The sequence below is a fragment of the Dermacentor silvarum genome, chromosome 2 (assembly GCF_013339745.2).
Source record: "Dermacentor silvarum isolate Dsil-2018 chromosome 2, BIME_Dsil_1.4, whole genome shotgun sequence".
Taxonomy (NCBI): Eukaryota; Metazoa; Arthropoda; class Arachnida; order Ixodida; family Ixodidae; genus Dermacentor; species Dermacentor silvarum.
In genome coordinates, this window is record NC_051155.1 from 163,857,946 (window position 1) to 163,883,910 (window position 25,965).

Sequence of the window (25,965 nt, forward strand, 5' to 3'; positions counted from 1 at the left end):
CTGCACTTGTGGATTTATAAGTGTACTGAAGCTTGTCAAATCCTTGAATTCTCTGTCATACTTGTTTGCTTGTTTATATCCAATTTATTGAATCAATTCACTTTCACTATGCCAACAATTGCTGATTGTACTATCATGCTGGCACATTTGGTTGTGGAATTACAATAAATTTCCAGACACTTTATTGCTTTGTCATACATCTCGGAGCTCCTCAAAGGGCCCATTCTACTAAACACACATACAAAAAAACTCCCTTCAGCCTCATAAAATTCCCAAAAGGAGCCTAATAAACTCCCAGAGCTTCCTGTAAAAGCTCCTAAAAGGAGCTAAAAAGTACTCCCAAAACATTTGTTTAAAACTCTCTAACTAAAACAAACCTCCTTAAAGGTGTGAAGAGGAACTCCCAGACATTCTCCTATATATTCCCATAAAAAGCAAAAAATTAATTCCCAACGCTATCCATAAGAGCTCCCTTAAGCAAAGCTCCCAAAATATGGAAGCAATTGCTCCCATATTTACACCTAAGCACTCGCATAAGAAGTAAAAATAATTTCCCAAAGGCATCTTAAAAACTCCCTCAAGAAGCCACGCCGCTCGGAAAATACGTTCGTAATAGCTCCCATCGTTTCTCCTTTAAATTCCCAAAAGAAGCAAAATAAAATACCCAAGCAAACCTATAAAGGCACCCAGGGTACCTCATAAAACCTCCCACAGTCCCGGTGTTCAAAGCAGTAATAAAAAACTCCTAACTTTCCTCATAAAGACGCCAGCAGTGATATCCTTTAAAGGAACTATACAAAACTCCCACGGTACCCCAAAAAAATCCCAACAACAAGGGTGTGAATAAAAACTCCATTCTGATGGAGTTTCTCGTGCTCCCATTAGGGTGTGAGTTATGCAACGAGCCTAAAACTCCCTAAAAGGGTAAAACCTGTTAAGAGTGTACGGAGGAAGTACAGTCGTTTTCGTGTGTTTTCCATAACGACCGCGGATGCCTTGCGAGCTAGCCATATGTACTATACAAGTTCGTGTATCCTTTCGATTTGGTTTGCGATTACGTTAATTTTTTTCGTTGCTGTTGTTGTAAATTGGGTAATTACAGTCTTATCATTGCCGAACTGTAGCTAACAGAGTGACAGACAAGCAGGCAACACCCAGAAAAAGGCGTCGTCTTTTCCGATTGCGTTAGTTAGCCGCTGCCGATATATGATGCCGCGAAGGAACTGTTACTGTCACAGCTTTAATCAGTGGGTACCGATCTGTAGCAACATAACGCAGGAAACACATCAAAATCAGATCATAAGGCTTGGTAGGAAGCGCCTGGATTTCAAGCTAATGCCGTATGTCACGTCCTCTGTCACACAGCATGCTCTACGAAAGACTTAAGTCTGTATCTGCCTCCGGAATCGATTGACTGGTTGATTGATCAGTGACTGATTGTAATGAAAACGTGAAGGTTGACAGCCATCATGACTCTGACTTTTCCACAGCGATATAAATGAGTTAAACGATTAAATGTTGGTGATATTGACGTGAAATGAATGAATTAGCTGGAGAAATCGCGTCGGCGTCCTGAGGTAAAAGCACCGGGGTTTAAACTGAATGCAACACGGCCAAAGCGACAGTACTCCTCGGGACATAGAAGGCGGCAGAACCGCGCTAGACGAGAACGTATAGGATATGCGAGCTCTACTACGGCGTCGTTACTCCCAGGGAGCCCACACGCCACCGTGCAGTTCGGGGAAGGCGTTCGGGTCGACTGGTCTCAGTCTGGGCGACATTGCCGTTGCTTCGTACTCTTCCAGCTTTCGCTTCATCGACGCCAGCAGCTGCGTAGAGGAGAAAAAAAAGGCTGTGAGAAAATCACCTCGCGGCGGCCAGCCTGCGCGCATCGAGGGCTCCTCTCAGCCTTGAACTTTTGCGTCACTTAAAAAAAATTAACTACGCAATGCTAGCTGCTTTGAACATCATCTATGGTTTTGTCCCACGTAGGTTAGTCTTCCCTTGCATAACAGGTACAAAGAAAGACGGCGCCCATATCCTACATCTGCTGCAGTCATACTACGATATACAAGTAGCGTTACCTGCTCTCTAGTGGACAAAGTCAGGATGAAAGGGCTGAGCCGAAGAGGGGGGCACCGGCTGGTATATGTCGCTCCTCCCTCTCCTCCTCAATCCTTTCATCCCATGTCGCGATTTACATCAAGAAAGGTGCACTAGATGCCTGGCTAACACGGCTGCCACTACAGATAGAGGTAGTGTCGACGGTGACGGTATGCAACAGCACTATATAACCACGACAAAACGATAGCAAATTTGTAGAGAGCTATACGGAGTAATGATAGTAGCTTAATCAGCTGTATAAACGTGGACATGCAGCAGCACCGGCAACACGCAGAACTGTTGTCGACGCCGTCGGCGTTTTGCCCGCGGTCGCACAAAATGCGTGCGGCGTTGGTGACTGTTGCCGGAGCCTCTGATATAAATAGGCACTTGGTGCCGCAGCTAAACGACGCCCCCCCCCCCCCCGGCCTTTCGCGCGTCGGAAGAGGGTACGTTTACTCTACATATATGGTGATTGTAGAGGAGGAAAGAGACGCCTACTTCTGCAGCCCTTAAGGGAGCTGCAGAAGATAGCGCCAACCTTTCCCTTTCCCTCAAGAACCACTTACCTACCTACCTTAAGGGAGCACAGCGCAGAACGCGCGTTTGTTCTCCGCCGTGCGTTCACTCCCCGTGAAAGCGCGCGTCCCTCGCGCTCTTTCACTCGCACATACAGCGTTCGGTTGGCGCTGAGCCGTGCTCCCTCAAGGGCTGCAGAAGATAGCGCCAACCTTTCCCTTTCCCTCAAGAACCACTTATCATCGCGTGGCGACGATTTCATCTCCATTGACGTCATACGGAACCTCACGGCGACGGCGACGGCGACGGCGACGGCGACACCGACGGCAGAAATCTACCGTCTTTATGCAACCGAAGACAAAAGAGAACACGCAACCAAGTTGTAAGCCATTATAGAAAGAAAATGTTGTTCATTGATCGCTGTTGAGTAGAAAGAAAAAGAAATTCACCGACGATTACGATACTCCCTAATGCGAAATTTGAGCGCAGATCTACGCCTGTTTTCCTTTCGCGATGTACTGTGGCTTGCGCGGACAATCAGTCTCGTGCGGCACTTCGCAAACGGAGCGAAGTGTGGCGCGACCGCCTCGCTAATTATTCTGGAGATCGCGAGAGCCAGCTTATGGGTTACGCGTGGGCGCTATTCACAGCAGCCGTCGCAGACAGACTTTCCATACGACGCGCGCTACTCAAGCGCATCTCATATCCATGCATCGTCGCCGCACTACGCTTTTCTTCTCACGCTTTCGCCATACCCTCCTCCTCTGCTTTCTGCCTCATGGTTGCGCTGCACCCTCCTCCCCGCTTTCTTTCTCCCGTCTATTATCCTCTGCTGCGCTCCGCGCGTTTGCACAGGCTACCATGGCTATAAGATGATGGCGAAAAGAGAACGTTACTCGATGCAAGGTGCAGTGATACCGTGCTTTGCGACCTGCGATTACACGCAGTAGCATGCGCTCGTGGCAACCTTGACCCTGCCGACTCTCTCGAAACAGGTTCTATTCATGGCATTCGCCTGCTAGCGATACGGTTTATTGACGACTGCGTAATTAAACTCTGCGGGCTCTTTGTCCCAAGTGCACAATATACGATTATGCATTGACAGTTGCTTAAACTTTGGTAACGGTGCGTTCACTGGCCTAGCCGAACTGAATGACCAAGTCAAGGTGAGTCGGTCAATATAGCTTTGTTGGAGTGAGGCGCACTCTTGCGCCGAGAACTTATAAGTGTTGGTTGTTCTTCATTCGACTATGCAGCAACATTACGAAATGATAATGAATGACCATGTCATAGCTAGGAGATCGAAACGACTCATTTCTTCTAATCACAATCAGTTTACCTGTTCTGTGCTTACCTCAGCCTCGGTATCTGCAAGGTTGTGCAGTTCGCAAGGGTCCTTGCTCAAGTCGAACAGGTAGGGCGGTGCTCCGCTCACGAAGTTGGAAGATTCGCTCGTATCGTCACACTGTAATACAGCCTTCTGGCGCCACTGGGCCGACGCTCCGGTGCGACTGGCATTGTTGTGGAGCAGGCGCAGGGCACGGGCGGCCTTGGAGCTCGACGTCAGTTCGTCCAGGTCTTCATCGGGCCTCGGACTACCGGGAATCGGAGTGCGTTCGTCGTACCTGCATGCAGACGTCACCGGAGATATATTCTTGAGTATAAAGACAATTCTGTCGTAATATTTTTCAAGGGAAGCTTGTATTGCCTCACAAGTGGTGGTGGTGTCACGCTAAAAAACCCTGCTGCTCCCAGAGTAGAGCAGGTGCGGAGAACCCTGCACCGGCGCCGGATCACGTGACGCACGCGACCAATCAGGGTCGTTTGGTGTGTCTCGGGGAGCTAGGGAAAGGGAAGAAAAGGGCGTTGGCGCGCGATCCGCCGGGCTTCCCTCGCGTCAGATCAGTTTCGGCGCCCGGATGGGAAGGCCGAGCGTGGTGCGTTCCGCCGAGGAGCAGGCTGCGTTTGAGCAACGGCGCCGCGAACTCGCTCGGGAAAGGGCTCGTCGTCGACGTGCCGATTCTAGTGTGGGGGCTTCCGAAGCCCAGGCGAAACGTCAGCGAAGAGCCGCAGACCCCGAGTTGCGGGAGCGCGATGTTGAGGCCAAACGTGAGCGAAGAGCCGCCGACCCCGAGTTTAGGGCAAACAAAGCGGAACGCCTGCGACAGCGTCGTCTTGCCCTCCAGGAACGCGAAAACGGTGATGCACACCTCGTAACTACGGGAAAGTAGTTGGTCAGATACACGCACGACAAGCTTCGCTTGCCCAATTTGCTCGACAGGGGAAGGGCTGGTGATTTTTTTCTTTTCTTTTGGCGATAGGCTCTTTTAAAGATTTGTTATCAACATTTTCCCGACGTCCAAACGCAGCAACGGCCGACTCCGAATTTTCTTTTATTTTGTTTCCTTCTTTTTTTTGAGAAAAATATGGCGCATGTCTTGTTACCGTTCGTGAAAGAAATTAGGCGAGGAAAAAAATTAAGAAAAAAAAACGTGATCCCAGAGTTAATTTAGAATAGAGGCTACAGACGCTTTAAAAATCCTGCATGCGCATAGGGTAAATTAACACTGTTTATAGCCTCTTTCTTTTTCCGTCGTCATCTGCAGAGTCTTCTTTGTTTAAACGACGCCCCACGGGACTTTGTTAATCGTTTTGTTTGTGAATTGAATCAATCCATAATACGTTAAAGATCACAATAAAACCAATTTTCCGCTAAGGGTAATTCGCTTATCGTCTAAGTGGCTGACATCCCAAACACTGTACCCTCCTTGACCGTTTCACTTTCTCCTCGGCCATATTTAGATATCTTTGCGAGGTGCCTTTTTAACGAGTGGGGCTTAAGCGAGAGTGGTAAATTGTATTTCTTGGACTAACAAAGTGAAGACCTTATCGAGAGAAGACACATAACATGTCATAAAATGTCGTAGAAGTGAGAGCGTGGGTGGCGACGCCACCTGTGAATTCCCGTACCAGCCTCTCGTATAAGCTCATATATATAATAGCGATGTCTGACAAATCAATGCAACTGCGATGCACTGCATTCGAGAGACAAATAAAGCTCAGCCTTTTCTATACCCATTCCTGTACATGAAGGAGCCAAATACGTGCATATATTTTGCGAAATCCTCTGCGACGAGCAATCGCTCGTAGTGGATGTCGCGATTGGACAGTATGGGAACTTTGATCTTTACTTCTTCCGCTGACAGCCTATATACCTTTCTAAGGCGCAGATTTTTTTGCGATTCCTCCCGGACTTTACTGACCGTGGCTGCTGGTGCTGCCTCGCCGAATGGCTCACACACAGGACAACACTCGTAGAACGAACCGGTTTGTATGTAGCCCCACCTGTAAGTGCCTCTACAGATGTGCCGGTGACCGACTCTATAGAATCAACAGAATTACGCATGCAAACCATTAGGGTTACCTAAATATCCTCACCACGACAAATATACACCGTCAAGCGCACACTTCGTCTTTTTTTTTTTTTTTTTGAAGCGAAGCTTTCTATGCCTTTTCCTCTGGGTTTGAGGTGCCTGTATGGTCAGTTTATCGCCGAGTAAAATGTATCGATTCTGGAAACAGTGCAGTAGTAAACTGAGCCGATTCCGCAGAATATATAAAAGTGGTCAGATCTTGGAGACAGCGTAATCCGCGGTCGCATGGATCGCGTGGATGTTGTGGCGGGGGTTTATATGCGCATTGCCCTATATCTTGCCGGGTAGGCATGTAATCGCTATGCTGCAGAACGCGCGTTAATACAGCTTTAATTAACTAACCGCTTCATGACCTTCACAATTTCTTTCCCGCCAAACGAAGCAATCTAGTAGTCTTTTAGCCTAATTTATTGTTGGACTACAATTTTACAGCTTCGTGCGCGACGGCGCCAATTGACGCGCTGGTGTGCAGAGTGGGACAGGTCAGACGTGCCTTATTTGGACGCTTGCAAAATCAGTCTTAGGTGCGGCACTTTAGCGGTATGGTCACGATGCTTTTATATTAACAGATGGACATATCTGTGTGTAGCCTCTTACGCTGTCATCTTGTATTTATACCTGCCACCCAAAGTCGTTCCCAGCACAAGCTTGTGGTCTCCGTGTCGCAGCGCAGCCGTGTTGCTCACGGGGTCGATGTTGTACAAAATGTCGCTGCGTGGAGACGGAATGTCTTCCGACAGGTGCCACCACATGTCGATGCCGTCCAAATGCTCCAGGCTGGTTGGATCACCAGCCTACATGTGTGCACGCACAGGTTACGTGACACTCACTGCGTCGAGTCAGCGCCTTCGAAACCACGCGTCGGGAGCACTGGTTCAGATACGGGCATACCGGCAATACAAACTAGATAAAGCGGGATTTCCATACTTTCGGATTGTGCATTAAGGATCGTCATACTCCCTGATAATAAGCTAATAAGTCTTCAAGGGCAATACGCTGCCACATACGCATTATTATATGGAAGTGGACTGTAATAACGTGACTTATCTATGTTATACACTAGTACGTTTTTCTGCTTAATGCTATCCTTCAGAGTATGATTGTTAGGTTCTGTGTAGGGCATGGATGGTTCAGAACACATGAAGACCCCAGAAGCCTTTCGATGTGTTCTGCTCTAGCACCAACATCCTACAGTAGATGAACGACAGCTACACGAGAGGAAATTGTATGAGCTTCCAACCAACAGTCTGATCAAACTGACAGGGCTCATGGACAATCTATATATAAGCCACTGCTTTAATGTCTTACATGAGGTCGGGGGGGCTCCGCATTATTGTTATATACATACCTATATCTGCCACAGGGCAAGCCGTTCGGTTTATTTCAATAATCGCACGTCTCCTGTGACAGATTATACAAACGTTCTTGTAGTTGTCTTATGCTGGCCCATGGCGAAACAAGCACTATACGGGACCAGAATAGTAGCAGCATTGACTTTCGTATTTCTTAGCGTCACAAAATACGAAACACTGAAAAGCACTACGAGCAACCGAAGTTTACGCTAGACAGTAATATAGTTGGTAGCAATGCTTGTCCCGTCTCCTTTCTGCCAATTTCCCTCTTTTTCGGCGCTAAAAGCACTCATATGCCAATCTGTAGTATTTATCCCGTCAGCAGGAAGCTTTTCTATGGAATGACAGCATGTGCGCTTGAGAAGCAGCTACAGCCGAACCCGGATATATCGAATCTGAAGGGGATCACAAAAAAAGTTCGATGTACAAACTAAAAAAAATTATACAAAAATTTTCAGGGGGATCTTACGGATATTCGTTATGCACACTAATTCGTTACATGCGGGTTCGTTCGATTTATCCGGGTTCGACTGTATAGAGAACAAGATGTGCGCAATGAGATCTGACCGGCGGCCGAGTAGAGCGTGGGCAGCCAGTCGGTGACGTGCATGAGCTGCTGCGACACCCGACCGTGGGCAGCGAGCAGCGGCGACCACAGGAAGGCGGCGACCCTGGAGGCGCCCTCCCACAGGCTAACCTTGGAGCCGCGCAGGGGCCAGTTGCAGCCGCGGCTGGCGTGCGTCCCCCACGGGGCGCCGCCGTTGTCACTGCTGAACACCAGCACCGAGTTGTCCAGCATGCCCGCCTCCTGGAGGGCCTCGACCACTGCGCCCACGGACTCGTCCAGCGCGTCCACCATGCCTGCGGCAGGCGACATTTTGGCTCGAGCGCATATGCGCACGTACACATCCGCATACCGTGTGTGTGTGTGCGTGTTGCGTGGTTCCCTCCAATTTTTTAATGCGAAGCATTTCTTGGCGAACATTTGCCACTTTGACAGTATCTATCTATCTATCTATCTATCTATCTATCTATCTATCTATCTATCTATCTATCTATCTATCTATCTATCTATCTATCTAGCCGCCTACGTCTTGGTGTGCTCTCATGGTCGTTTCGTTAACTTGGTAGGTACCAAAATTGGCGTAATATGAGAAGAGTGTATGATGAACATAAATGATAGGTGATGACATGAATGTCATGACATGTGTGTCATGTAGGTCATGAAGCAGCCGCCTACGTCTTGGTGCTCTCATGGCCGTTTCGTTGGTATGTAACTTTAATGGGTTCGGACATGGGTACTAAGTGAAGTAAACACTATAGGAAAATGGGAGAAGTCAAAGTGATGAGCATGACTCACCAAAAATGACAATGACTCAGCAAAAATAATTAATACTGAAAACCATTGGAATGGGTTCGGACGTGGGTGCTAAGTGAAGGAAACACTAAAGGATGATGGTAGAAGTCATAGTCACAAGCATGACTCGGCAAAATTGACAATGACTCAGCGATCAAAGATTAACACTCAAAAACCATTGAAATGTGGTCGGACATAAACGATAGGTCATGCCGTGTCATGTAGGTCATGAAACAGCCGCCTACGCTTCGGTGCTCCCATGGTCGTTTCGTTAACTTTGTAGGCTCCCCGCACACTGCTTCTCATAACATCGATTCCCACAGGGCGTGGGATCTGCCGGCTTTTTTCAGTAGCGCAAGGTTCTAACACTGTGCAAGGCTGAAAAGACTTGCGACCTTTTGCATGCTGCGCCGTTGACATATGCGTGCTCTTGCTCGTCGCTTTAGGATGCAAGCTGTCGAACTTGCGCTAGCTAGGTGCAATTATACGCGGCTTAATGAAACAACCGTGTTTGCTGCGGAGCCGCAATGTGGCAATATCAAGCATGCACTCGGCGAATGATGGTTTTCAATTGCATCCGATGTTTAGGTGTACACCTTTTCGTTTTTCCCGCCTTTCTTTTCTTTTCTCTTTTTTTTTTTTGACTGATTAGACATATGACGCACGAGCGGCTTCAGATAAAGTGACAGGAACCAGTGCAAAGTTAAGTGCGACTCGCTATCGCTAGTAAAGTTCTGCGTGGTTAGACATGTCGGAGGCGTATATGACACTGAGAGGCTTCAGACAAGAAACTTCATGAACCATGTGAGAGTGTTCGCCATGTGCAAAACCAAGCGCCCAGGGTGCTTTGATGCTTCTTATACCATTAAGAGTTCTGTTGTTTGTCCCATGGATACCACGCCTACTCTTAATTGTGTAAAATGTTTAACCCTGTCACTTTTAAGGGTGTAAAAATGTTTATATGTGGGCACACCGAAACATCAGACTCCTAGCTAGCTGTTGGTTAATTTCACTGTGTCTGGCTCTGTAGCTGCCTTTTCTTTCCGTCCCTGCTGTTTCTTTGCAAAGGCTTGTACATTATGACCGTCCGGAGGCGCGCCTTACCAGCGTACACGGTGCGGTTCTCCTCTCCGATGTATGAGAACTTATCGATGTTCTCCTTGGGCGCCGCCAGCGGGACTTCAACGCCTCCGTGCGGCGCCTGGTGGCTCAGGTACAGAAAGAAGGGCTGCACGATTGAAGGAGTACCGTATTTATTCCACAAACGCCGAAGGCAAAGAATTCACAGTTCGTGCGAATTTAAAAATGTGGGCGTGAAAGAACAGAAAAAAAAGTGCTAGTGACTCAGTTACTGGAGATTCATTGAAAGGGCAATATGTATAGTCGCTGCACAGCTAGTCAGTAATGGTGCTCTGATCTAATGCGTTTTGAAGACACTGGACATATTCTGTCTAAAACAATTTCGCCAATGTCCAACACACGTTATGCTTTCTTCGTTTTTATTGCGATAGCAATTATATGGACACTCCAGGCGCATTTCGGCCGTCGCCGTGAGGTTCCGTATGAAGTCAGAGGCCTATAAAATCGTCGCCGCGCGCAGTATGCTGTATGTGCGAGTGAAAGCCTGCGAGGGTGAGCCGGCGATCGCGGCTCAATCTCGCTCACGCAAGTGAAGGAAGCGCGCCGTCTTCCAGTCGCGCGCAAGGCTCCGGGGGGCGGGTAGGGAGGGGGGGGGGGGGGCAACGCATTCTACTTCGGGCGGCCGCTGTATCCTGAAAGCAGTGTGCGACGGGGACAGAGTCCACGTGGCGCTGTGTTTTCGCAGCTTAGTTCGCGTTGATGCGAGCGGCAGCCAGAAGGTCAATTCGATCGCTGCTGTTGCCGCGTTTCCTCACTCCAGCATTTTGACAGCGAGTTTCCGCAGTCATCGAATGAGATTTTTTCATGTTTTCTTGTGCGCGCGTGACACCACGTTTGTCAATTTAGTTAGTATACCTATGTTTACAAGTTTATGCGGCCGATAAAACTACTATCCTAACTTCGTATAGTTGTCCACTAATTTGATATCGCAATCGATGCTTCGCCTTCCGGGCACAACTGCGACTTTTTTTCTTCTAAATTTCTTTACTTTGGGTTTCAATAAATGTGGGCTGCTAGCACGTTAAGATTTAGAAAAAATACAGTAACGAGCGCTGAATTACAAGAGCCATCGCGTTGAGATATATAAAGGAAGTTTACCACAGCGCAACAGTGCCTGAAAGAGTGATGGTTTCTATGTTGATGTATTATGTTGTATGTTACGCGGCTGTTTCTTCAGTAACTGAAGGTTATGTGCTATATACGGTATTTTCTTTTCTTCTTTCTTGCCCTGTCGGGTTTTCCAAGCCGCGCACGCTTACACTCTGATAATATATGTTGCTCTATTATCTACATGAAGCGCTCAAACTAAAGAGCACGAAAAAATAATAATAAGCAGTGCACTTGCTGCCTGTGTCCAAAGTGTATGCGTTCTGTTCGTTCTCAGCAATCTGTTCTCAATCGTTCTGGTACTGAAGACTCCACCATTGATTTTTATCAATGGTGTCATCAATCTGACTGCATTGCGTGTGCAAAGACACCGGCAGCTTACTAATACCATCCAGAACAACAACCAAAAAAAGTGTATCATCACTGTTCTATCAGTAAGAACATATTGGGTGGAAAACTATAGAGGCTGCAAGTTTGAAAGGAGGTTAACTTTACAGTGCAATGAACGGAGAAAAGACGAAGGACGGGCACATACGTTTGTCGATAAAACGCGGATAGATGCTATGCTAGATGAGGTTGATATTTAGAGGAACGAACATGAACCGGTGTTGTATCGGATTAATATAAATCGGTGCCAATGGAAGGGGGAAGGGAAAGAGGATTAAATGAATGGCTTAGTTTATAAGCATTGTTCTTGCGCTCTGCGGCCAGCAGACACGAACGAAGACAATTAAGGGAGGAAGGAAAACACACGGAGAAGTACACGGTGAATGCGCTTCTTCGCGTCAGATTACACTAACCCTCTGGTCACAACCTTTGAAACATTCGGCGCATGCGTTCCGTGCCGCTTTCGCGTCTTCTTTCCTCCTGACAGCTCGCGCCGTGTTAGAGTGCATCTATCGTCGCGACCGGACCACTTTCCTCACAGAAGCTAACGCTATACGTAGAAACTGTGTGACGTTGTGCCGAGTTAATAATCGCCCAAGTTAATTATGTTTTTAACATTTCTTCGCCGGAGCGCAAATTCCATAGGCGGTTTAACATATGTGCACCAGAGGACATAGCCATAGGTATACGTATGGTGTATACCACGTATAGTCGCTGATGACGTAGACCACAACGATCGCCATGTCGTAAGCTGGCACACGTCGAGTGGCCTGTGTAGAAATAATGCCATCGCCGCCGTATACAGCGTAGTCCGACGACGACGATGACGACCTACAGCGTGGTCGTCGTCGTGCTATCGCCGTCACACACGCGTACGCTATCGTCCCCACACAAACTACTCAATTCACGCAAACACATACCTGGTATGACTTTGCGGACACCCAAACAATTCTGTATAGTCAGGTACCTGCAAAATGCTTCGCATAACATCTATTCCCACAGTTCGTGGGATTCTCACTTTTTTTTTTTTTTTCTGTAACAGCTAAGGGAGTTGAAGAAGTGGTGACGGCGGTTGCTGCCTTTATTTTACACCACTGCGAATCAATGCAAAGTATATAGCCTCACCTCGGATGAGTTGTGGCTCTTGATCAGCTTAACAGCTTGGTCGGTGAACAGTGTCGTGGAATAGTGGCCGCTCTCGTTGTTTGCACTGCTGACGCCTTCCCAGAAGTCCAAACCAAAGTGCGTGCCCTGTCAAAAGATGCGCATACCAACGAGTTTTCACGGCGTGTATGACGAGCAGTAGCTGAATTATTTCGTGATTTCTGTTTTTTTTTTTTTTTTTTGTGTGTCTGCGTGAAACGGTGTGAGACGAATTGTGTGTTGGCTATGATGCACTGTAACGTTTCCCCGCATCGGGACCCAATGGGGACCCGAGTTATTTTGTCACAGACAATAACTGATGCGGTTGACCAGTGTTGTACACGTTCCTCTAAAACAGGAACGAAAGCTCGTTCCTCGTTCCTTCCAATCTTGAGACGAGTTCCCGTTACAAGTTCTTTTATGCGAAAGGAACGTGTTCCAGTTACACTTCTAACATTGGAACGTGTCGTTACATTAACGTTACATTTCATTTTTTTTAATTAAAATATGGTGTCGGATAATGCTGCGGCGAAATAAAGTGTGCAATTTAAAACTCACGTAGAACTACGTATATCATAAGAATTTGAACATCGCCGGCGGCAGATTATCTGGAGATAAAAAGAATCCAAAGAAACGCTCCTAGACGATTTTATTTTTTCAGGCAGCACCGGACATACTCCAGGCATGTCTAACTGCAACTTTGGTGCTCGTCTATTACAAGTGCAACACATACGGCACTTTCCACTTCGGTCTTCGAATGCGCAGTCAGGATACTGCGCTTCAGATGGGCAAATAGAAAGTTACTCACATGCACCAGTATCCTCCTGAGACCCGAAAACAACAACGGAACATAATCGCTCGTCAAGGTGGTTTTTACTGTCTACTGTTATGTCTTGAACTTGAAAAACAATTTTAAAATTTGAGTACCATGGATGGATGCCAAAAGCTCCGTCTCCATGTACGTGAAAAAAAATGGCTATCTCGATTATCTCCTCATGTTAGTTGTGATAAAAACTGCATTTAATTGTTTAAGCGCTGAGATGAAGATAGAACTACGTGTAATACATTGTCGTGTTGCTACCGCGTCCGGTATTTTCACGCAATCTCGGTGACTTCGAAACACGCCTCGAGGTTGCTTTCGGCCGGTCTGGGACGACACAGAGGTCTAGACCAATTTATTGTCAAATTTCTTGAAAGCGGATGACAAGAATATGAGTAAACCACTTCTTTACAGTTACACATGCACCGTACTTCATACCAAGAGTGAATATTTTGCGTAATCACTTCCGAGTGAATTTCGAAAAAAAAAGTTTAAGGCAATGCGCAATGTATTGCACAAGGGGTCTTAGGAGGATATAATTAAATTTCTTCCACAAGAAACCGCATCGAAAGGAACACTACATAGGCGTCTAATGAATGCTTGTGCAATATTGGAGTATGAGAGGGAAAAAATGTCCAGAATAGAGATTGGCAATTTTAGTAAAGACCCTTGTTTGAACTCAGCAAGAGTTGCATCTCGATGTTGGTGTCCGACAGGCCGGCATGGAGGAAAGAAACTATAGGAGGGAGCGTCACGTGGCAATATTGAAGCCTGGTCATTAAAAATATATATATAACGGAGAACTCACGAAAGAAAATGAACCATAGTCACGTGACACGTGACTGCGCGGTGATTGCGCCTCACGTGGTCGCCCATCCGCCCTGCATGATGTGTTGTGGAACGTTTACAGAAGGAACGCCGTCCAATGGGGTCCCTGAATTGGGACTCCACCTAGTATTGTAGGGAGCTGGCCCACCATAAGGACTGGTTTTCCGAACAACCTCTCTGTAAATAATACTTTAATAAATGTTTACCACCACCACCACCCTCTGCCGTTCCTTCGTAAAAATAGCGAGTTACCGTTACAGTTCCTCCGACCCTTAGCGGAACGGTGGCGTTCATCCGTTCCTCCCAAAAGGAACTAGTTCCAAGAACGCCGTTCCGTACAACACTGGGTTTTACGTTCGAAGGCATGCATGTACAATGCGCTATTACGAACGCCGTACAGTGTAAAAGTCAAGAACAACCTTTATCAACCGGGGTTCTCTGACGCGCACAAGAGCATGTGTAGATAAAAACGGACAGAGGAATACGAACACCAAACTCATACGTATATACTCATATAAACTCATACGTATATAGTTTCAGCATCTTGGACGATGTCGCAATTTCTCTACAGCGCATTCTATATATATGGGTGTTTACGAAGCTTGCTATGCTTGATGCCATTTTCGGTCGAAGCCTCAAGCTTGACTCACAACCGACGTTGCGTTTATTGGTTCATACAGTTGACAAATTCTTAGGCGCATCGTCTCGAAGGGCTCGCCAGACGTTTCGCGCACAATCTTTTAGGCAACGATCGTCAGCGGTGCGTACGTCCCTGAGATGTCGTGGGCTCGAGTAGGCCTACATACGTGAATCGAAGATTCGGAAACACTCACTCTGCTCTTTAGTGCTGTGACGCGAGAAATCTCTCAAGACACTCACTTTCCAAATCGCTGTTGACAAATATTCAAGCCGACGTCTGCTCAGGTAGCGTGGATCGATGGAGGAGGGTGCAGTTTTCTTTTTTTTTCTTTTTTTCTTTTTTTTTTTTTTTTTTTCTCTTTGAAGTCGACTCGTATTGGGCTTCGGCTCGGGGGCAGCCCCCGCACGTAATCGGGGATCGTGGAGTCCGGCCAAGAATCGAAGCACTCGTGGTGGGGTTATTTGCGCTCTGCCCGGTGGGCCGCGCCAGTTTATTTTGGCAGAACGAACGCTAAAAGACAGGAGCCACAACAAGGGAAGGCAAGCACGAGAGCGCTCACGCACGCCGATGTTTTCTCATTATCGAGTGCCACCCGTAAAGAGAAGGAAACAAACAACTGCTGTATAGTCGTCCGCACCGCCTTCGCGCAAGAAAGGAAACGCTGGCAAACAATAGCCGAGTATACGCTGACCCTCCATGAAAAACTTGCGCGCTCTTGCCTATGTATACCTCGGTTTGACTTCTTCCAAAAATGAAAGACCGCCCCTGGCTTACTTCAGAGGATGCAACGTTGCGCAGAAGTCTTTGATGAAAAGGTGCTCGACCTTTTACTTCACATGTTACTGAAGACGTGCTCAACACACGTCTCTGACTGGCCGCTGTAACGTCCAGGAGCAAAATATACTGATACAAGTGGCAACTTTCTATATATATACACGCTTGTACAAAGTTTCCTTCTTTAAGCACGTGAGTTTAGATTACCCGACGACACAGACGCTATACGTGGTGTATGTATGTATGTATGTATGTATATATATATATATATATATATATATATATATATAGTGTGTGTGTGTGTGTGTGTGTGTGTGTGTGTGTGTGTGTGTGTGTGTGTGTGTGTGTGTGTGTGTGTGTGTGTGTGTGTGTGTGTGTGTGTGTGTGTGTGTGTGTGTGTGTGTGTGTGTGTGTGTGTGTGTGTGTGTGTGTGTGTGTGTGTGTGTGTGTGTGTGTGTGTGTGTGTGTGTGTGTGTGTGTGTGTGTGTGTGTGTGTGTGTGTGTGTGTGTGTGTGTGTGTGTGTGTGTGTGTGTGTGTGTGTGTGTGTGTGTGTGTGTGTGTGTGTGTGTGTGTGTGTGTGTGTGTGTGTGTGTGTGTGTGTGTGTGTGTGTGTGTGTGTGTGTGTGTGTGTGTGTGTGTGTGTGTGTGTGTGTGTGTGTGGTGTGGTGTGTGGGTGGTGTGTGGTGGTGTGGGTGTGTGTGTGGTGGTGTGTGTTGTTGTGTGTGGTGTGTGGTGGTGTGTGGTGTGTGTGTGTCGTGTGTGGTGTGTGTGGTGTGTGGTGGTGTGGGGTGTGTGTGTGTGTGTGTTGTGGGCATGGTGTGTGGGTGTGTGTGGTGTGTGTGTGTGTGTGGTGTGTGGGGTGTGTGGGTGTGTGTGTGGTGTGTGGGTGTGTGTGTGTGGTGTGTGTGTGTGTTGTGTGGTGGGTGTGTGGTGTGTGGTGCTGTTGGGTTGTGTGTGTGGTGTGTGGTGTGGTGTGTGGGTGTGTGTGTGTGTGTGTGGGTGTGTGTGGGTGTGGTGTGTGTGTTCGTGTGTGTGGGTGGTGGTGTGTGTGGGTGGTGTGTGTGCCCGGTGGTGTGTGTGTGTGTGTGTGTGTGTGTGTGGTGTGTGTGTGTGTGTGTGGGTTTGTTGTGGGTGTGGTGTTGTTGTGGTGTGTGTGTGTTGTGTGTGTGTGTTGTGTTGTGTGTGTGTGTGTGTGTTGTGTGTGTGTGTGTGTGGGTGTGTGTGTGGTGTGTGTGTGTGTGTGTGTGTGTGTGTTAAAGTACAGGCAGATATCGGATTGTGCAGTATATGCAGGTGTGCGTAATTCCATGTGGATGCAATAAAATGCTTCTCATAATCATATAGGCCGGCACACTGTAAAATAATTCGCAACTCCTTTTTTTGCTTTTACGGGTGTGCAAATTATTGAACTGTGCACGCCCAAAGCTTCACTGTTATGTGCTGCTTGAACGTGTTCACTGGGAAATAGCCCGTGCGCGGACACATTACAGAGGCGGTAATTAACGTACAGTAAGCTATAACGGCAACTCTGCGCTAAATACTTCTAACAGATCAACGTAGATCGTGCTTAGACGGCCAGGTATCTAGACGATGACCCTGTAGTCCCCGTTTTCTCAACGCTATTTCCACTCAAGTATTACCGTGAACAAGCACACGACATTAGGGTTGCTTTCCGTGGACTGAGTCGTCAGTACGACATATATGCACGAAATGCAGAAAGGAAGTGGTTTTTTTGTATGTGTGTGTGTGTGTGTGTGTGTGTGTGTGTGTGTGTGTGTGTGTGTGTGTGTGTGTGTGTGTGTGTGTGTGTGTGTGTGTGTCTACATACCTCTCTGATGGTGTGGTTGTAGAAGTCCTCTTCGCCGTTGTAGTAGCCGTAGAAGGTGTCGAAGCCTCTGTACGTGGGCGTGTACTCGTCTTGGAGATAGCCCAGGTGCCACTGCAAGTGCGAGACGAGCAGATGCGCGCACCATTGCACGTGTCTAAGAACCTTATAGCTATAGAAATTCAGATAAACTTTGCCGTCACTTAAGCGCTCTGTGGGGATTAGACAGCATTGACTCGAAGAATAATTGCATCCTATCTTGTGTACACGAATTCAAACACGCACAGGAACGTCGTTGAAGGATTTCTTACGCTGAGATTGATCCCGCAAAGCGTGAACTTGGCGCGATTATGCCACGTATGGTTGCATTTATGTACATACTGTGATGTGTGGTGCGCGACGGTGATATTTGTGGTGTGCTACAAGGTGCGGTGCATTTCAAACAAGAAGCAGACGACAAGGAGAGCGCGCGCCGCTCTACCGCGCCGCGCCGAAAACGACGACGCCGAAGACCGTCCGGCTCGTGAACACGCGGCGCAAGAAAAGAAATGAAAAGAAAAAAAGCCAATCCAATCACAGAGGAACACGGAGCCTCGAGCAGCCAATGAGAAGTTGACGAATGGACCAGAGCAGCAGAAAAAGGAGCCGCGCTGGCAGTAGGGGGAGGAGTTCCAGAAGCGACACCAGGACAAGGTCGGCCACCGGATCGGGAGTTGAAGACGGCCGTCGGGTTCCGGACCCGAGCCACCAGGACTTCACCCGGCCGGGGCCTCCTGCCAACCCGTTCCTGGGAGTCGCCACTCTTCCTGATCGTCAACCGCTGACCGAGGCCTGCAAGCGTCTGCGCCCGTGGGCAGAACGAGAGCTGTCGGGCTTCGGGCCCGAGCTCCACGACCAGCTGCCCGGCCAGAACGCCGCCGCCGTCAACCCCTGCTGCCAAGCCGCCTACCTCCCCGGGCATCGTCATTCTGCCCGATAATCAACTGCTGCTGCCCGAGGCCGGTGAGCGTCTGCGTCCGTGGGCAGAACCTGAGCTGTCGGGCTACGAGCCCGAGTGCCACGATCAGCTGCCCGACCAGAACGCCACCAGCGTCGGCTCGTGCTGCCGAGCCGCCTGTCTTCTCCCTCCGAGCCAGAGCTGCCACGCTCTGGCAGCCTGTACGACGTTCCGACACAACGTCTTTTGGTGAGATCAACAACGCTTCTCTCGTCGTCTCGTCTCCGCTTCGCCGCGTCAAGACTGTAGTGCATACGCACACCCGCAGCCTGCCCGAACTTGCCTCATATCATGAGCGTTCTAGCTACATGTTTTCATGTTATCTTTGTGTGTTTGTTTTTATGGGTTAATTTTCGTTTCTAGTTTCATTAAAAGTTTGTGTGTATTTTTCACAACAAACGGCTTTGTCCTCGATTAGGTTCTGGGAGGCTCCGCCTCAGAGAACCGCCAGAAAACATTAACACAAAAAAGAACCTGGTCATCACAATACACCCTTTTGCAAAATTTAAAGCCTTCCCCGGACCGTGCTTTTTATGTTCTTGAAGGCATCGCACTAACTTCTTTAGGTGGTTTCTCAAATGAACGCCGAAAAAAAAGCGCTGTTTGTTAAAGCAGCAAGAGAGAATACATTTACAAAAAGCTGCGTATGTAGATTACATTTAGTTACTGCAGGACCTAAAAACATTTTTTTTTTCGATTTTTGATGGCTTATAAATGTGTATATTCGGAATTGAACATGGCGGCGGTAGCGACGTTGTGCGAGCGTTTGAGAGTATAGCTAGAGTAAATCTTCACTGTTCGACAAACCACATTACCGCTAAAAATTAAAACATTTTCCAAGGTTAAAAAAATACTTACAGGGCACCGTAGTTTTGTAACAGGTTTCAACTTCAATTGATGAGTTGTGCACGCTGTATGCGAGAGTAAACCTTTCCACTCGAAACGTAAAACCCCAGTCACACGGGCATATCGAAGGTCCTTTGAAGTTAAGGAGCATAGAGCTTTCAAAGGAACATTAGTTCAAGGGATATGTATCAGTGCTATACGGTCGCCAGGTGGTCTCCGCTGAAGATTTTGACAGAAACCGCAACGTATTCTAAAACAAAAAAGTTACGAGAAAAAAAAATTTCACGAGGACACTTCGATGCGTAGCAGCCGATAACCAAATCGCACATGGCACCCATTTTGCTCACGAGGGTTGCAATGTGTGCTTGTTGGTAACGCCTCTTAATTGGAGGGTTAACGGTAGCGCGATTAAAAGTACGAACTGAATTTCGATAACAAACTGTTTGAAGTTAGCACCGTGTGTGTCCCTGTGTGTCTTCTTTTGTTCTGTCTTTTAATCGCGCTACCGTAAACCCTCCAAAACCCACTTTGCGTCGGTGTTGCCGATTGTGACAGGCCGTGCCGGCGCTGTTGTACCGGCGCATTCATCATCGAGACTGCGGGTGTCACAAAAGTTTTTAGTGCTTATAAACTTGTTTTTAACAGGTAAAAATTAAACCTTCGTATTTATACAGAATTTTGTTTTCCTCTGCCGGACGCCCTCTAGGCTCAAAAGTATTCCATTGAGATTTCAAAGGACAAACGCGGACTCCTTTGACTCAAAGCTGCCTTCAACTAGGCCTCCTTTGATGCGCCCATGTGACAGAGCGCGTCTTCCCTTGAAGTAAAGGATCTTTGATTCAAAGGACTTTGAAAGTGCCCGTGTGACTGGGCTATTACTTCTTTCCCGCAAAGGAACTTTGCCGGGAGGGAGATACTCCTTTGTCGTGTGTCACTGCGCGTGAACACCTTGCCGGTAGATGTCCCCTTACCTAAAGGACTTTAGAGTGCTCGTGTGTCAGGGGTATAATAAGCTAGCCGTAAAAAGTATGGTGTTTCACGGAAAGCCAGCCGCGCCCCATGGCAGCCAGCGACGCCGCAGCTGCTAGAACACCTGGCGCAACCTACCGCCTGTGTACTGCGCATGCGCCGACAGCGAGCAACGGCCATGTAAGCCGGTGCGCGGCGGCGCTCGATCAGATGCAGCCATGGGACGTACAAAGATAGTACGTACTCCCGAAGAAGAAGCGGCGATTCGAGAAGCGAGGCTTGCCGCTGTACGAGAGTGGCAACGGCAGTGACGAGCAGATCCAGAAAACGAAGCCAGGGAAAGGGAGAACATGATCCCGAGTATAGGGACCGTGAGCGTGAGTCGAATTCTGCGCGTATACGGGTTCTACGCCAGGATCCAGCCTACCGGGAAGCCGAGTACGAGCGGCGCCAAGCTCAACCTAGTTACTGCCAAGTTCGAACCTTGCTACAACCAAGCTCAACCTAGTTACAACCAAATTCAGGCCTAGCTACAACCAAGTTTAAACCTCCACACAGCCAAGTTCAACCTAGCTACAGCCAAGAAAACGCCATCAAATGGGCCAGCTTCGCTGTGTCTTAAGCCTTGCGCGGCCGGCCGAGTGCAAGCATTCGCCTTTTTCTTGCGATAACAATTATACGGACACTCAAAGCGGATTTCTGCCATCGGCGTCGCGTCGCCGTGAGGTTCCGTATGACGTCAACGGCGATGAAATCGTCGTCGCGCGTCGTATGCGCTGTATGTGCGAGTGAAAGCGCGCGAAGGACGCGCGCTTTCACGGGGTGCGAACGCACGGCGGAGAGCAAACGCGCGTTCTGCGCCGTGCTCCCTGAACGGCTGCAGAATTAAGCTTATCTTTCCTCCTTTACAATCACAATATATACAGAGCAAACGCGACTTCTTACGTCGCGCGAAAGGCCATGGGAGGACGGGAGGGAGGGAGGGAGGGAGGGAGGGGAGGCGACGTTTAGCTGCGGCACCAAATGCGTAATTATATTTAAAAAAAGGTGCGAGGCGAGAAGGTGGTAAACACTTCCGACGCTGCTCGACGAGTGTCCCGTTCTGATCTCGTCGAAAACCTCCGAGCCGCCCCCAGAGGCACCGGCAACAGTCACCACGCCACGCGCGTTCGGTATGAATGCGGGCAAAACGCCGACGGCCTCGACAACAGTTCTGCGCGTTGCTGGTGCTGCTGCATGTCCAAGTTTATACAGCTGATAAAACTGCTATCCTTACTCCGTATAGCTCTCTACTAATTTGCTATCGCAATTGATGCTTCGCCTTTCGGGTGAAACTGCAACTTTTTTTTCTTTATCCACTATCATTTCCATTAATTTATCATTTCTTTAATTCTATTAGTAAGTACAATTATTTTACCCATTGTTGTTCTTGGTGTCTATGTTTTTCGGCTTCCTATGATATGATTAATAAAATCGGGCCCCTCGATTCCCTTTCTCCCGTCCCTCCTTCATTATTTGCGCTAAGCGACCATGTGGTCGACGGTATGACATGAACCGACAAGCCCAGCAACAAGTTTTATTGGGCATTGTCTCATCCTGGAGTGACGACGAAAACAAACCCCGTTGTCGACACGCTGGCTGCAGGCTGAGAGTTCTCTTGTTCATCAACTCAGTGGTGCCTTATGTATCATTTTATGTATCTTTAACCACACAAAACCCAAACACTATCCCACATCAGCGAAAACTAGAACAACTTGCTATATGTCAGGTGATGCGTGCATTAAAATCGCCAGCGAGTATGCGTGGTGGTGGGGGTGTTGTAGCGAGAATGACAGAGAGGCATTGGACGCCAAATTTGCTGCGAAGCGGAACATTCGCAGTCTCACAATTGTAAAGGAGACATTACTTAACCATTTTGTTAGTCATATCTAGGGCTTTAATAGTTGGTTGTTTTTTTCATCCCTAGCTTTGTTTTTGTACTTTTATTCGCTTGCCATATTCTTCTGCTCTTCCTGTCGCTTCAAACAACCTATTCAAACCTCTCTCTCTCTAGAACTTGTTTCCCTTCATTTCTGGCTACGGATAGTACAATCGCATGAAAAAGATATCATTATTTGAGTCAAAATCAAATTAGAAAATCTGCCAATTTTCTCTGGCCTATCGAAGAACACTATTTGGAGTTTACGCTATATTTTAATTCTTTCGCTTAAACTCAAATTTTTTTAGCTATCAAACTTGGCTTAGCAAAACTTATCGGGCTTTGTGTGGTGTATTCAAGTTATTCGAAATGTCTGCTTGAAACACGCACAGTTCTCATTCGGACCTCAAGATAGAACTTGCTCTTTCTGCAAATGTGTTAGGGGTACACTTCACAAGTACTATGCAATGGGACGTTCATGTAAGCTTTGTACTCCAAAAACTTAGCCGTATAACAGGTGTTTTAAATCGCTATAGATATACTTTACCCGTCTCTGTAAAATTATTAATTTATAATGCTTTGTTTGTGTCTCACATACAGTGTGGGCATCTTGTATGGGGCACCACGACTCAGTGTAACTTGAGTGAATTATTTCGTATGCAGGAGAAAATAATACGTGCCAGCGCTAATGTACCGGATGCCGCCCATACTGAAAACCTGTTTGAGAAATATGACATTGCTACAGCCCATAACATCTATAACTGTAGACTATTACGCGAATATTACTTTGGTACCAAACGTAACAATACCTTACTTGTAGAACTTGCAAAACTATCCGTCAATTCATACCGCTATTCAACTCGTACACCTGAAGTATGGAAGGTTCCGCGTTCTAGAACTAACTACGGTTGTAAAATGTTGTGTAATAACCTTCCAAGATTACTGAATTCATATGATAGAGCAGCTACAATTTACAGGATTTATCGCTGTCAGAATTTAAAATTCTGTTGCTTTCACCTCTTTAGAGCGCGTTTGTGAATGTTTAATAATGTATCTTATGTTCTTTTTTTTTTCTCTGTTACCAAGTGCCTATCATTTAATCATTTCAATGCCGCAGTGTGCTTGCATTGTTATTACGTGTGGAAACATTTCATTGTTTTTCATATATTGTATAACTGCAATGTTTTATGGCCTCTATATAAATACAATATATATGGTGCTCGATGTGTTACCTCATGCAACCATATTGTACCTAGGGGGGTGAGGTTACCTCAAGCCGCGTTTGTGCAGCCTTCTTTCCCTCATCCACCTCCATTTATGTGTGCGTGTGTGCAAATAGAAATCAATAAATCAATCGCCGCGGCGTCACGTAAATCAGCAAGCGCAATTGCCTTGCGCATTTATGCAAGTTCTCTTTGTGTTGGACAGCTGTGTGTATTTCCCGCTTCATTCTTAGGTTGGAACTGACTATAGACAGTGCTTCCGGTATAGCAGCGCGGCAACTCGCCCTCACCTTGCCGACCATGTGAGTGACGTAGCCGATGTCTTTGAAGTGCTGCGGCATCAGCTTGAACTGTAGCGGCAGGCCCCAGGCTTCGGCCACTTGTATCACCGAGCTCTGCATCCCTGCACGACGGTCCACATAAATGACATTTTCTATGTGGATGAGGACAGCGGTGACGGCTAATTTTCTTTATTTTATCCTATAGATGATAAAAACAACAAATAAAATACTCTGCGAGCAGAAGCCCTATAGTTATAACCACGAGAGCCACAATGGGCTCAAGGTCAACCGTGATATAAACAAAAATAAGTAACATGATCCCTTTGACCTCCTCCCCCTCTTCCTTTGATCCCTTCAGGAACAAAGTGATAACTTTTCGGTGGCCAAGTTGCTTAGCAGTGGCGGAAGTCACGACTTGCACATTAACATTCAACACGACTTTGAATTAACCAAACTTCATTAATTAACCGCGTATACTTTAGGGCGCTGTAATTGTAGAATCGCACGTTGTATAATTGCAGATTTCGACAGCTAGCGCTCAAAGGATAACCTTTTGATGAAAACTTTGTTACCCGGTTTCAAAAATTACGGACTCGAGAAATGTGCTGTTGTATGGATTGCTGTTCCAGTTAGCAATTTCTGCCTATTGCGGTTTTCTGACGTGCGGAAACTTATTCACTGGATCAGCAATGCATTTCGCTGCAGGCTCATGCAAGACACATAGTTTAAATAACGACCCTACGGGGGGAGGAGGGGGCGCATGTTGGAATTGCATAGCATGAAGTCAGCCAGTACACAAACCATATATGTATTGTGTATTGACTGACTTCAACTCTGCAATTACAACATGACCACCCACCCGGTGCATCGTATAGAGATGTTGCTTAAAACGTTAATTAATGCAATTTTGGCGATTATTGCCTGTGTTGATGATTATCGAGCAAATTGTAATATCCGCCGGGGTTACGAAGCTCGCGGTCGGTAAACGTTGTCAATTTATTTTGAACCCTCCAATAAAAAAAATTATCTGAGACTGTCGTAGCAGAAACACGTGGTCTATGTTTGTTTCGGACTGCCCCACCGCATAACGTAGTTCTTACATTTATGCTTATGTGCAAGTGTGAATGTTGTATGAGCACGTTTACATGAATGGTGTGTAGAATGCTCCCTGGCTCCTGCGTGATGTACGACTGTCTCGGGTGCCGGTCTATGCTGCTAGTGTTCAGTGCCCGTATAGTATGGTGTAGTGACAATATATCTGTGCTTGTGAAGACTTTTATGACTCGCGAGTGTATCGATTTTTTTTATTAATCTTGCCTGACTAGGGTATTTGAAATTTTGGAATTTCGGGCCTCAAAGAGGCCGACATTCCCATTTTCTACATTTAAATTAATCATAAGTAATAACGACTATTATTATTATTATTATTATTATTATTATTATTATTATTATTATTATTATTATTATTATTATTATTATTATTATTATTATTATTATTATTATTATTATTATTATTATTATTATTATAACAACACGCGGGGCACGCGCATTCTTGGCGACTGTCGAGAGAATTCAATTCTCCTACACCGTTCCGCAAGTTATACACAACAATCTGTCTTCCTCAGCTCGAATACGCGTCGGTCGTCTGTAACGGCAGTTCTAGATCCAACAGTGACATTATAGATCAGGTCCAGAAAAAGTTTCTAAGCATATATCATCACCGCTTTGCTAACACGGACTCTGGGCCCTGCTCTAGCACTGTTGGATTATTGCCCTTACTTCGCTGCCGGCGTAATCGCGCTGACCTGCTTTTCCTTTTCAAACTCCTTCACGGTATCCTCATGTGCCCCGAACTCCTCAGTTGTATCAAATTTCGTATTCCGCGCAAGATCACCAGAGAACACAGACCTTTTTATGTTGCTGCCTGTCACCACCAACACTCAACCGTCCACAGAATACAGAGTCTTTATAACGCCCACTTTTATGACCTTGATATTTTTCACAACTCTTTGTTATGATGTGAGCTTTCCGTTGTTGTGTCTTAGTTTCACATATTCTTCAACTTCCCTTCGCCTCCTTTTTATTATGTATGCATATTGCGCCTTTGGTTACATGTATGTACACTTCTCTTTTCAAGATTTTTTTTAAAGGAAGGTATCGAGACACCGACCAATAAAGGTTGAAATATATTTAAAAATACATTAACGTTTCGGCTCCCCCACGGGAGCCTTGTTCACAATGAAACATGCGGCAGAGCTCGCGCCCTTTTAATGTGCGGCTCAAGACATGACCAAGGCATTT

At 46.9% G+C, this 25,965-nt stretch overlaps 1 protein-coding gene across 1 annotated transcript in view; it reads right to left on the bottom strand.

Annotated features, from left to right (window-relative positions):
* Positions 1–1,188: 1,188 nt before the first annotated feature.
* LOC119440530 (arylsulfatase B) overlaps positions 1,189–25,965 on the bottom strand; it is a 35,414-nt gene continuing 10,637 nt past the window's right edge. Inside the window, exons 4-11 of the mRNA XM_049662956.1 lie at positions 23,674–23,786; positions 17,434–17,544; positions 12,525–12,650; positions 9,870–9,993; positions 7,963–8,269; positions 6,675–6,833; positions 3,977–4,247; positions 1,189–1,829 (exon numbers count right to left, since the gene is read on the bottom strand). Coding sequence (XP_049518913.1) covers positions 1,704–1,829; positions 3,977–4,247; positions 6,675–6,833; positions 7,963–8,269; positions 9,870–9,993; positions 12,525–12,650; positions 17,434–17,544; positions 23,674–23,786 — 1,337 coding nt within the window. The 3' untranslated portion in view covers positions 1,189–1,703. The remainder of the gene's footprint in view (positions 1,830–3,976; positions 4,248–6,674; positions 6,834–7,962; positions 8,270–9,869; positions 9,994–12,524; positions 12,651–17,433; positions 17,545–23,673; positions 23,787–25,965) is intronic.